Below are 13,988 nucleotides of genomic sequence, written 5' to 3' on the forward strand. Positions count from 1 at the left end.
CGTTCAAGTTTAAATGGCGGGATTTCTTCTAAATTATTTTGTGTCAGACGGCTCGTTTGTCTTGTTTTGAATGTACTTGAAGTAAGTGCGAAGGTGGAGGTCAGTTTGATGCAGTGAAAAAAATCTCTTCGACTCCCTGTAGCATAATGAAATTTATAAATCTCGTTTGAAGTTAAAGCTCTTTTAGAAACCATAATAATTATCACAAAACTTTCAGATAATCATTGTCACAAAACTTTCACACTACATTTCACATTGCATATTTTACATTTGTTGGTGGTCAGATATCATATGAGTCTGTACGGGTACGAACTACAATCTTGCTATTTCTAAAGTGAAACAGTAATTTCATTTGAAAGGTAGGGCAGCCGTTCTAAAAATTTAAAATTAGAACTAATGTCCCAAGGCTGATGGCATTTGCATTGTTGATCTCTATAGGCTCCGGTAACCACATAAACCAGGTAAACCGTGAGCTCGCCCAACAACCTAAGCGATTGAAAAAAATTATTACATTTAATTTTTTGTTTAATTATTTTTTTTATTAATATTGATAGCACTAAAATTCATCAATAGCTAGGCACTGAACGAAAAAGAAAATAGATTTTAAAAAACAGCAGAGAATGGTCCCAAATTGTTTTGAAGTGAAAACTTCTTTAGAATCGTTGTGATTTCAAACCGGATGCAACGGAAAAAACGACAGGTAAGAGACACAAATACAAAAATGTGTAGGATGAAGCCAGCAAAGAATGAGACAGAAATATACATACTATTTAATACAGCGCCATCTGTGAGATTTTTTAATACTAACGTGTGTATGAAAGCTCTTGTAGTGAATTTTAATTTAGGATTATACGTGAAATTAAAATATCAATTCACAGAGGGCGCTACCTTACAATTATTTACTAATGACAAAATTTTACATATATTTAAGACGTTTAGGATAATTGTATTTTAATTTTGGAAGGTTTCACTTCTACCACGTGTGAATTGCACACATTTTGTATTTTTTTTTTTTTCTTAGATGAGTGGACAAGCTCACAGCCCACCTGGTGCTAAGTGGTTACTGGAGCCCACAGACATTTACAACGCAAATACGCCACCCACCTTGAGATATAAGTTCTAAGGTCTCAGTATAGGGTGGTACCTACCCGTGCGGACTCACATGAGGTCCTACCACTACCAAATTATTTGTTTACCAATATTAATAATTAAATATTTACCAAATACCAAAAAGAATTATCTCTCAGACTGAAGCGTCAGCAGCGAGAAACAGAGGAATGTTTTTGTAAACAATCATCAAAGTGCCACAATGAAAATATCCATTAGTGATATTGTGGGAGAGGGTGCGTTTCACGCGACCGATCGCAGCTTGTGAACCCGCGTCACGTGTCAAACTTTCGCTATCTGGTCAGTTCACCCCTCATCAATCCTTCTAATCTATCTATCGGCTATGTCGCACATACCCCGAAAATATCATAAATGGTCTCTTATTAGCCGACCAAGGCGAAGTTAAGGGATATTGTTTTAAAAGTTTATGAAATTACGAAAAAATAAAAATTTATTTCCGTCTACTCGTGAAAACCGTGTACTTAATCCTAAAAGAAAACAGGCTCGACTTTGTTGTTTTAAAAATATTGTAAAACTACAATCACAGATGTTTCAAGTATGACATTGTAATATGAGATGAAGCATCCCTAGATTTTTACATTCCGCAAAGAACGCGACGGACTTATGTTTGCGCGTGCGTACTGTTATAAGTGGTCTATGAACTTCATCATTCTAACCCTTGATTCTATTCTGCCTGTTCAACAATCCTCTCTGATATTTCATAACGCGTATCAGAAAGCTAATCTCTCTAATGCTGGTTTCATATCCCAAATCTGACGGTTATGTCCAATTCAAAATAGAATTCTTTTGTTTTACTATATTGTACTAAGTGTGGTAAAATAGGTCTTAATTAAAAAGTCTCCACCTCAGAACCTTATAACAGAAAGATAAGTTACGGTTCCAATTGAAGAATAAAATAGTTTTCTTTCACAAATACTGTTTTCTTTGCTTATGTATTTGGTCAAGGAAAAACTACTAAGACATCTTGTTTTATCAAGATCAATGAAAAGACTACAGCACGCACCGGAAATAAGACAAAGTCATTTTTAGCTTCTACAACGGTTGAGATCGTAACAAATCATAAATACAGCCAAAACCACATCTATGTTTTTCGCCATTTAAAAAAAAACAAGATTTGACATTTACGGAGCTAGAACTAGAAGGTGACAGCTTCTTACAATTTTGTTGCACAGATGAGTGACAGAACTTAGTAGTATTGTGGTCTGACTGTCAATTAGCTCCCGAAAACCGTGCCTCCAGACTAATCATACGCCTCCGGGCCACCAGTAATCTCTTAAACATAAAAAATATATAGTTAAAAAATATATATAATCTATACTAATATTATAAAGAGGAAAGATTTGTTTGTTTGTTTGTTTCGAATAGGCTCCGAAACTACTGGACCGATTTGAAAAATTCTTTTTTCATTAGAAGCCGACATTGTCCCTGATGAACATAGGCTACTTTTTTTTAATTTTTTTATTTTATTTTTTTGGTTTCATGTGTGTTTTAATGTTTCCGAAGCGAAGCGAGGGCGGGTCGCTATCTATATCTATACTAATATTATAAAGAGGAAAGATTTGTTTGTTTGTTTGTTTCGAATAGGCTCCGAAACTACTGGACCGATTTGAAAAATTCTTTTTCCATTAGAAGCCGACATTGTCCCTGATGAACATAGGCTACTTTTTTTAATTTTTTTTTTTTTTTTTTTGTTTCATGTGTATTTTAATGTTTCCGAAGCGAAGCGAGGGCGGGTCGCTAGTCTATACTAATATTATAAAGAGGAATGATTTGTTTGTTTGTTTGTTTGTTTCGAATAGGCTCCGAAACTACTGGACCGATTTGAAAAAATATTTTTCCATTAGAAGCCAACATTGTCCCTGATGAACATAGGCTACTTTTTTTTTATTTTTTTTTATTTTTTTTTTTTGGTTTCATGTGTGTTTTAATGTTTCCGAAGCGAAGCGAGGGCGGGTCGCTATCTATACTAATATTATAAAGAGGAAAGATTTGTTTGTTTGTTTGTTTCGAATAGGCTCCGAAACTACTGGACCGATTTTAAAAATTCTTTTTCCATTAGAAGCCGACATTGTCCCTAATGAACATAGGCTACTTTTTTTTTTTTTTTTTTATTTTATTATTTTGGGTTCATGTGTGTTTTAATGTTTCCGAAGCGAAGCGAGGGCGGGTCGCTATCTATACTTAATAATATTATAAAGAGGAAAGATTTGTTTGTTTGTTTGTTTCGAATAGGCTCCGAAACTACTGGACCGATTTGAAAAATTCTTTTTCCATTAGAAGCCGACATTGTCCCTGATGAACATAGGCTACTTTTTTTATATTTTATTTTATTTTATTTTTTTGGTTTCATGTGTGTTTTAATGTTTCCGAAGCGAAGCGAGGGCGGGTCGCTAGTAATAAATATATGGAATAGATTTTGAATATAAACGGATGAAAAAGCTTTTTAATTAAAATGATGAATTCGTTTAAAGCAGAAAATATCTTACTTTACATATAAATTGTTTTTATTTATGAGTTACGCAAAACTTTCCGTATACTCTCTCAGATGTATGAGATGTATCCCTTTTTTTTTTTTTTTTTTTTTTTTTTTTTCGGGTAGAGGGCCGAACCTCCTACGAGGTCCCCGCGCAAAAGGGGCGCGCGGGGTATGTGAGACTCAACGATCTGCATGGTGTTGTGAGCAGACCGCGGGCCCAAGGATTTTAGGACCCACCCACTAAACGACTCCCCTGCACTCTTACACCCGACGTCCGATCCCCTCCGAGGTCAGAACCCGGATGAGGTAGGGGGGCTACCGCGGTCAACACTACAACCAGACGGCGCGGCTCACCCCAAGGACGCCCAGCCGACGGAGCCTTCGAGGCGAATCGAAGGCTCTGAAACGTCGGCCGTCTCGGTACGGCAGCCCGTCGGGCCGCCCAGACGGTGCCGCTGGTGTCCCGGAATACCCCGCTGGACCAGAACCAGCCTGCCGGGTCGGGACGCGATACACCGTCGACCGGTCGCTCTATTCACTCCACGGCAGCGCGCTAGAGTGCTGGTAGCGCGCCGCGCGGCCTCACCCCCTCAGGTCGCCCCTTGACCTTCACCGGGGGGAGGCCGCCACCTACAGGGGCCGGGACGTACGGGCGTATTCCCGCCTCCGGCCCCCGGCTCGACGGCGACGGATCGGTGCGGAAAGGGAAGAGCTCTCCCTCTCTCGCTCCGCCGCCTCCTTCTGCGAGATGGTGGACTCGCAGAAGTCGAGCATCGCCTTCCAGGACGCGTCGCTGTCGAGCATCGTAGCCACGACGCGCGGCAGCGAGAGGTCCTCTCCTATAACCGCGACGAGGGCGGCGCGTTGCTCATCGAATCCAGAGCAACGCGCCAATGTATGTTCCGCTGTGTCTTCCTCGTCGCGGTCCGCGCAGTGGTGGCACTGCGCCGTCGGTTCCCTTCCGGCTATCTTGAAGAGGTACCGGCCAAAACACCCATGGCCGGTCAACATCTGCGTCAGCCGGAAGGTGAGGCATCCGTGGTCGCGGCCCACCCAGTCCGCGAGAACCGGGCGGACCGCCTCGACGGTACGGATGCCGGCCGACGGGTCCGCCAAGCGGCGAGACCACGCCTCCAGCACGGACCGCCGAGATTGGAGCCTCCGCGCTCGAACTACACCTTCGCCGGGGCGCCCTTCCCCCCTAGATCGGAGGTCGCTACGCCACCTGTAATCGGCAGCGAGCGCCTCCGCCTCCAGGTCCCAGGGTGGCGCCCCGGCGAGCAAGCACGCCGCCTCGAAGGAGACGGTGATGAGATGTATCCCTACATTTCGTTTGTCACGGAACAGTTTCTCGTATTATTCATTTAAAAAAAATAAGGTTAATTTTGTACCAATTTTGTGAAATATTATATGTGGTTTTTAGAATATGTTGTTTTTTTTCCTAAAATGGGTGGACGAGCTCACAGCTCACCTGATGTTAAGTGGTTATTGGAGCCCATAGACATCTACAACGTAAATGCGCCACCCACCTTGAGATATAAGTTCTAAGGTCTCAAGTATAGTTACAACGGCTGCCCCACCCTTCAAACCGAATCGCATTACTGCTTCACGGCAGAAATAGGCAGGGTGTTGGTACCTACCCGTGCGGACTCACAAGAGGTCCTACCACCAGTAATTACGCAAATTATAGTTTTGCGGGTTTGATTTTTATTGCACGATGTTTATCTTTCACCGTGGAAGTCAATCGTGAGCATTTGTTGAGTATGTATTTCATTAGAAAAATTGGTACCTGCCTGGGATTCGAACACCGGTGCATTGCTCAACACGAATGCACCGGACTTCTTATCCTTTAGGCCACGACGACTTCATTCATTGTAATTAATTTTGACCGAAATGCTTCTATATGTCGGTTTTTTTATGGGCTTGAATGTGTTAAGGAAATTAAAGAATCGCGCCAGCGATGGTTCCCAACCGCTATTGTGCGCGGTAGCAAACCATCGTTCGTTTAATGTTTATTACACAATGTTGCCATCAGCGAAATTGTTTATCCGTGTTAAAAACGCATGTATTTGTGTATTTGTGTATGTATTGTTTATAAAAATACGTACATACCTGCTTATAGGATTTGGACGCAGGCATTGTCGCATTAATGCCTTTAGGCCGCGACGACTTTATTGTACAGGAGAATTTGGATTGGGAGGATTTTTGATTTGGGGCTATTTGAATTGGGAGTATGTGGGATGTGGAAGTTGAACATCACCTTGGTTACCGGTTGAGAGCCCGTCTTAATGGCGCCACGCTCCACCTTCCCCCGGAGCGGTTGGGGGAACGCGGCCTACCATCACCCGGCTTCCTATCACGGGCGAGAGTGCCGCGCACGCCACCCCACGCCTGGGTCCTCCCCCGCACAAAGCAGGTGGAACCCGAAGCTATTAGGGGGCCGGGCCACGAATGGGACCCTGGTCTCGACCTCCTGCTTGGCGGCGGTGGATTTCTGCGTAATAAGGAGAGCTTTGCCTCACTCGCCCCGCCGCGCCACCTCCTTCCGCGAGATGGTGTCCTCGCAAAAGTCGAGCATAGCTTTCCAGGTCTCCACGACGTCAGGCAGCGACAAGTCCGGTACTATCTTTGCGACAGCGAGCGTATGCTCCGCCGTGTCCAGGTCGTGTCCGCAATGGTGGCACCTCGTTGTCGGCTCAGCTCCTATTCGGCGCAGGCAGTTCCCGAAGCATCCGTGCCCGGTCAGCACCTGCAGCAGATGAAAGGTGAATTGTCCTTCGCCACAATTCACCCAGTCATCAAAGACCGGCTAAACCGCATCGACGGTCCGTAGACTCCACGTGGTGTTGGCCAACCGCCTCAACCACGACTCGAGCACGGACCGCCGAGAATGGGCCTTCCGCGCCCGCGGCTCACTTTTGGGGTGAGGCCACGACGACTTAGATTTTTTTCCAAGCACTAGAGAAAGGCCGCTACAGCGTTGAAAAGGGTTAGAAGGATTAGAGATGTCGTTGTACCTAGCAATGATTCTTCTTCTTCTTCTTCTCAGTCGTGTCACTCTTGACAGAGTGGTCGTGATCGTCATGTAGTGTTGGAAGGGGCAGACTTGATGCGTCTCACGATGTCGCGCCATCTCTCCCTGCTCGAAGCCATTCTACTGCACTCATTTAAGGGACCTCCCACTGCAGTTTTAATTTGGTCGGTCCACCGCATTGGTGGCCTCCCGCGCGGTCTTGTACCATCAACGCTTCCCTGTACAACGAGGCGTTCTATGGACCGACCATCTCGTCGCGAAACGTGTCCGAAGAAATTCACCATTCGAGACTGTACTATACCAAATAGACGCTGCTTGATGCCGAGTTCCTGAAGTATCGAGACATTTGTACGAAAGTCGGTCCACGAAACTCCAAGCATTCTTGTCCAGCACCACATTTCCAGAGCGTCTATTTTCTTCCTTTCCACGTCTCGCACGGTCCACGTCTCAGCAGCGTATAGAAATATAGAGAATATTAGTGTTCTAACGAGCTTGATTTTTGTGGTTTTGGTTATGTTTCTATTTCTCCATAATTTCCTCAGCCCGTCCATCGCCGACCTCGTGACAGCCATGCGCCTTCTGATTTCGTCCATGCATCCGCCATTATTTGAGATTAACGCCCCAAGGTATATGTAGGACTGGACCACGTCGCAACCCGCTATTTGAGTCACGTCCGGCGAGTTATTCATAGCGCGATCGACAATCATCACCTTGGTCTTACTGCGGTTAATCTTTAATCCAAACTCAAGGCTCACACGTTCCATCCTCGACAGTAACTCCCCCAAGCATTGCGCATCAGTTGCAAACAAGGTGGTATCATCCGCGTATCGCAAGTTTGCAATCCTATACCCCCCAATTGCTACACCATCTGTCCAGTTCTCCAAAGTTATGCGCATTATGATTTCTGTGTACGCATTAAATAAGAGCGGCGATACAATGCAACCTTGGCGAACCCCAGCACTTGGATGGAAGTTATCAGAGAGAACGTCATCCGCGCGCACCGAGGCCGTACCATTCTCATATAAGCGTCTCAGTAGGTGCACAAGATGTTTCGGTGTCCCCAGATCCAGTAAGGTCTTCCACAAAACAGGCCATTTCACCGAGTCAAACGCTTTGGAGAAGTCAACAAAACAAATGTATGTCGGCCTGTTGAATTCTCTTGCTTTCTCAATTATCTGACGTACGATGAAAATTTGTTCCCGAGTGCCTTTCCCCCTCACGAAACCGGCCTGTTCCGGAGCAATCTCTTTGGACAGATAGGTTTTTAATCGCTCATTCAGAATATGTAACATAATTTTGCTAGAATGTGATGTAAGAGCAATTAGACGATAGTTGTTACATTTCTTCGTAGAGCCCTTTTTATGCAGGGGAGTAAACACGGTATGTGTCCATTCCGACGGCCAAACTCCCGTCTGCCATACCCTGTTGCATATCTTATGAAATATGTGGTCACCGCGTTCTCCTAAGGCTTTTATTGTTTCAATAGGAATTGCATCTCTACCAGTCGCTTTCCTGTTTTTGAGGTGTTTTATAGCAGCCCTAACCTCAGACAGGAGAATGCTTGGCTCCAAGTCCTCATCGTTTGGATCTGTACTTGTAAATTGCCGTGACTGTGGATCCTGGAATAACGATTGACAGTAACTCTTCCATGTTTCAGAGATTTGATCCAACTCTGTTATCAGTTCGTTTTTATCATTTACAATAGCCCAGGTCTTAGATGGCAGTGATTTGGTAATGAACCGTATTTTGTGGTAGAGATCTCTAGATTCATGCTTCATAGCATGTTTTTCGACCTCTTCACAAATGTTACGAAGATGAGAGTTATGATCTCGTCTGCAGCTGGCCTGAATATTGGCAGACAATACATTCAGTTTGTTCGTGTCTATGCCTTGAGCTTTCTTTCGACGTCTCTCTTCAATTAGGGCGAGCGTACCATCGGTCATCCAGTGTTGGCGTTTGCGCATTTCCGATATTGGTTTGGACTCTATTACTGCATTTTGAATGAGTTGTTTAGCCTTGCTCCATAACATTTCCGGTGTAGCCTTATTGTGATTGACGTCAGTCCACTCTGTCCATTTCCGTTCGAACGCCGCAGTAAACTTTGCCCTATCTGTTACTTCGATCCTCCTTTGCGCTCTAGGAGATCGGGCAGCCTTGAGCTTCAGTCGAATTTTTGCGACCAGAAGTTCGTGATCCGAACCACAACAGGCCCCAGGTAGTGTGTGGGCATTAAGAACAGATGTGCGCCAACGAGATCTAATTAGTATATAATCGATCTGATTACGGTGCTTTCCTCCAGGTGATGTCCAGGTGTACAGTCTACGAGGGTGGTGCTGAAATAAGCTGTGCGCCACGGTCAGGCCATTTTCATTTGCGAACCGCATCAATCTTTCACCTCTTTCGTTTCGCAATCCAAGCCCGAATTTCCCTACACAGTTGTTATACAAATTGGAGTTAGCTCCAATTTTCGAATTGAAATCACCCATTATAACAAGCAGCTCTCTGTTGGGGACTTTCGCAATCACTATCTGCAGTTCTCTATAAAAATTCTCCAAAACTTCGGGTAGTGCAGTGCTAGTAGGGGCATATACCTGTATAAGGTTTAGGTTTACAGGCGACGCTTTCAGTTTCATAGATATGATGCGGTCGCTAACTGGCTCGTATCCTATTACACAATTTTTCTTATGCCTTGGAACAAGAATTGCCACCCCGTTCTGACTATCATTGTCATTTCCAGAAAAGTATACAGCATGGTTCTCTGTGAAGAAATGTCCGCTGTTTCTCCAGTGTGTTTCGCTTAGTCCGCATATACACAAATCACACTTAGTCACCTCCCCTTCCACAATGTCAATCTTACCGGGTTTCAGCAAACCACGTACGTTCCATGTTCCTATCTTCTGAATTTTTCTAGCAATGATAGCTATCAATAAATTTTGTCTTTTGACCTTGATCACTTTATTAAAAGTTTAAGGTCAGTTTTCCAAAGTTACTTGGTATTCGGGGTTAGCGTGTATTTGTTTTGATCTCGTTTGTGTGTTTTTTGTAAGTACCCATGCCTCTAGAGAAAATGCTAATTTGGGACCTTTGAATATAAATTCTGACTTTATAGGTAAAAAGTCTTGCAAATTTTACTCATGTTACATCCAGATGCATGCTTTCAGTTATGTATGACGTAATGATTGCTATATATTTTCCTAGATCAATATGTATGATGATAAATCGCATTATCGCAAACGTAGGTCTATAGATTTACCAGTCACGTTTTTAATAGAGTTACACGAGCTTCTTTAGAATGCCGGTCACATTGAGAAGTGACATCGGAATTGCAATTCGATAGAGTAGAATAGATGGACAGACCATTGTTATCTTCAAAAAATTAATAATTCGGCGGACAATTTGTATTCAAATTACTTTAACGGGTAATATGATCTCATAGTCCACTTTCTGTTAAAGGGAACCAGAATCCATGTACAATCAATCAAACATGAGGTTTCAATTGAATTCAAACTGGAACTCAATATTACTTCGTGGCAGCACTAATTACTGGTGGTAGGACCTCTTGGGAGTCCGCACGGGTAGGTACCACCACTCCGCCTGTTTCCGCCGTGGAGTAGTAATGCGTTTCGGTTCGAAGGGTGGGGTAGCCGTTGTAACTATACTGAGACCTTAGAACTTATATCTCGAGGTGGGTGGCGCATTTACGTTGTAGATGTCTATGGGCTCCAGTAACCACTTAACATCAGGTGGGCTGTGAGCTCGTCCATCCATCTAAGCAACAAAAAAAAAATTTGGATCGGAGTACCTGCCTGGGGCTTACAAAAACGCCCTAAATCGTCGAACTTGTTGATAAAATAAATTTGAATAACGATGATTCTTTCATCGTGAAAGTTCTTGTAAACGTTACTGATGGCAAGACTTTATTTCTACGGCGCGTAAATTAGCCCACTGATCTTCTCAGTGGGTCACGTTTTCGATCCGATGGTAGATTCTGCGAAGCACTGCCCTTGCTAGGGTTAGCGTTAGCAACGACGTCAGGTTTGAGCCCCGTGAGTTCACCTACTAGTTAAGGCTACGCTGAAATATTCTCTCTAGGCCATCAGCTTAGGTAGGAAAAAAAAGGATAGTCCTGAGTCTTGTAGGATTCCGAAGCCAAATGGCGAACACTTGAAGCCAGCCTTTCCTCTGTCAGGTACATAGTTATTACAATCGCAGATTGGCTTAATATATATTTCTACATAACTCACGAGCATTTATAACATGTACAAACTACGCTGAGTATTGTGATTGTCCAGATTGTCCGAAATACTATGCAGTAGCGACTCTGTATTAAATTTTGTCGAATGAAGTGTACGAGATGTGACGGAGTCGCCGTGCGTCAGTTCGCCTTGATAAAGATCCCCGTTACGACATGTCTCCGTCGTGCGGACAACTTTATCTACGTAAAAAATACGTAACGGCTTTCTATTTCAAACTATAAGATGCTTTTCTTTTTTTTTAAAAAACATACTCAAAACGTAAAATAATTTTTAAAAACATTCTAGATATTTGTTTTAAACTTTTAAATATTCGTTGAAACAGTTGTTTATCTGGACGCGGAATAATTATTATTTTTATCAAAAATGGATACTGGTTCGTTCCTTCGTGGAAACGAGACTTATGATGAGTTTTTCGAACGGTGCAACAATCTTTCACGTTTTGATTGCACTGAAGAAGAAATGCTATGGTGGCTAATGGGCTCCAGGAGGCTGCCTCTCAGGGAAATAATCCCTATTAGCATTGTATTAGTGGTGATTTTCCTTACTGGCGTGATCGGAAACGTGTGTGTTTGTGTGGTCATAGTTAAACATCCAGGGCTGCATACGGCAACTAATTACTACTTGTTCAGTTTGGCGATTAGTGACCTGCTGTTGTTAATGTTCGGTGAGTATCTTTATATTAATACGTGAGAAAGCAAAAACTTTGTACCCCTTTTTACGAAAATTGCGCGGACGGACGAATATGAAATTTAGTAGAGGAGTGCAGTATTTTTTTTTTAAATTATGCATAAAAATACATTAAATAAAAAATAAAAAATAAAACATTACACGTACTGCCATGTATTAGACACACACACGCATGCATACTATTTGTTTATTGTCAAACGTTTCTTATTGTTTAAAGTCTGTGGTCAAATTAAGAATAGATTAAATATTGTTTGTCTTTATTAATATTTGTCTAAAGTGAAGTCTTGGCGAAATCTGTGATAATAGAAGTATATTTAATAAACGTTGGCAATATAATCATAATAGTGTACAAACTTATAATTTCAATTAATTATAGTGTAATTTCGACTACCTGCGGACTACTAGTAGTTTTTAATAATGCGTAGAATGGTTCTCTCTGCCATCTGCCAAGAACGTCTTGTGAGCTTCTTCGAACACATCATGCGGTCTCCCAGACATGAATTAGAGAAGCTCATAATTTTGGATCGCATAGAAGGCAAGCGCGCCGTGGACAGAACACCAGTCAGCTGGTCAGATCTAGTTAAGAAAGCGGTTGGTTGTAGCCTAGACTATGCGGTCCATGCCACCCATGACCGAAACCTATGGAGGAAAGTCACATGTGGTCGCTCGTCCTAAGCAGTGAGGGAACAATGAACAAGATAGAAACATGAATACTATGATTTTTCTGGAACTTGTAGTAAGACGGGCCCACGCCAGGTGAGCTACATGTGGTTTTTGTTGCTCATGGACTATTGCTATGCTGCTGGCCACTAGGGATTCGTTGTAAAGCTCCTTTCATGAATGAATGTCATAAATTAAGTTTGAAAAAATTATATTATTTTAGTCACGTAAATGCATTATTAAGTTAAGAGAGATCAAATAGACGTGCAGATGATTCAAGAGGCTGCTTTAGGTGATGAGACCAGATGGACATTGAAGGCATTTTTATTTTAGTGTTAATTTTTTTTATACTTTTTCATTTTTGGTGCAAAGTAAAAGGTGTTATTATATATTCTGTATACCACTTTATTACCATTTTATTTAAAATTCCGACTACTGAATTCATTTAAAGAATTATTTGCAACAATTCATTAAGGGCGTATCCGAGTTTCATTGGTCTGATCTGCCCCATTGTTCTTTAAATGCTTTAAAAATATCAGAATATCCCGCGTATATCTTACCTAGTAAGTATCTATTTGATTAATTAGAAAAAAACCTACGCCTTCAAAATAACTATTAGATTCATTTAACATGCATTTCAGAACGCCACAACTATAAACGATTTTTAGAGTTTAATCTCATATTTTTTATTATCATTATATTATATTATTTTATCATCATCATGCTTTCCTATTACCCTCTGCTGGGGTGTAGGGCTCGAATCAAATTTTTCCATTTGTATCGGTCTTGGGCAGTCTGTTCTAGCTCCTCCCACGTCATGCCCAAGACCCCTAGCTCCTGCTCCACCGAGCGACGCCAAGTTGTTCTGGGGCGGCCTCTCTTCCTTTTACCAGACACTTTCCAGGTCAGTGCTCTCTTTGATAGGTGTGTATCGGGCTTTCTCAGAGTGTGACCAATCCAATGCCACTTCCGCGTAAGGATCTCCTTCTCCATTGGTGTCTGCTTAGTGATCCTCCACAGCTCTTTGTTAGTGATCTTCTCAGGCCAAAAGATTTTCAAAATCTGACGCAGGCACCTATTCACATATTATTTTATAACAATTTTAATTATAGTAAATAAAATAATGACTAAAAAGCAAGACTAAACCGTAAATAGCAGTTTTAATTATATCTATGACTATCGAAAACTAAAGAAAATTCTATTACAGCACGACTTGAAAGGGCGACACCGGACTAAATAATTGTAAGCAAGTCAGAAATGAACAGGAAGGAAATTACTCGCGGATCCTAAAAATACTAGACCTCCAAATCCCTAATTATGTAAATTTAAATATTCGGGCGTGTTTAATTTAATTATACGCCGTCATTTCTTCCCGGGAGTTGATCGCGATCACGTTTTCGTCACTAATGAGCTTAATTTCCACCTAGGTAGAAAAATTGGAACGTGCCTTAGATATTATTTTGTAAATTCTCGGTCTTATTCATAATAAGCTATAGGAGCTTTGTAAGTAAGAAGACTGTCAAAAAGTTATATTCATAATTAAAAAAACGAAGACCGTATAAAATCATTGGGGTTCATTCAGTTGTGAATTCAAAATATCCATTCAGAGCCATATTTAAAATGCTTCAGTTAATTGTAGCGAAGGTCGCATTGTGCACACTCGCTCTGAAAAAGCGACGGATTTATGATTAAGTTTTGACGAAGATCTCTCACAGAGCAGTCTGTCTTTAGGGATTATCGAAGCCTA

At 42.1% G+C, this 13,988-nt stretch overlaps 1 protein-coding gene across 1 annotated transcript in view; it reads left to right on the forward strand.

The window, feature by feature from the left end:
• The first annotated feature begins 11,174 nt into the window (after window positions 1-11,174).
• LOC114239822 (neuropeptides capa receptor-like) overlaps window positions 11,175-13,988 on the forward strand; it is a 102,229-nt gene continuing 99,415 nt past the window's right edge. The window contains exon 1 of the mRNA XM_089739805.1: window positions 11,175-11,558. Coding sequence (XP_089595931.1) covers window positions 11,258-11,558 — 301 coding nt within the window. The 5' untranslated portion in view covers window positions 11,175-11,257. The remainder of the gene's footprint in view (window positions 11,559-13,988) is intronic.

This window comes from Bombyx mandarina, chromosome A1, assembly GCF_030267445.1.
Source record: "Bombyx mandarina strain Sakado chromosome A1, ASM3026744v2".
NCBI classification, from domain to species: Eukaryota; Metazoa; Arthropoda; class Insecta; order Lepidoptera; family Bombycidae; genus Bombyx; species Bombyx mandarina.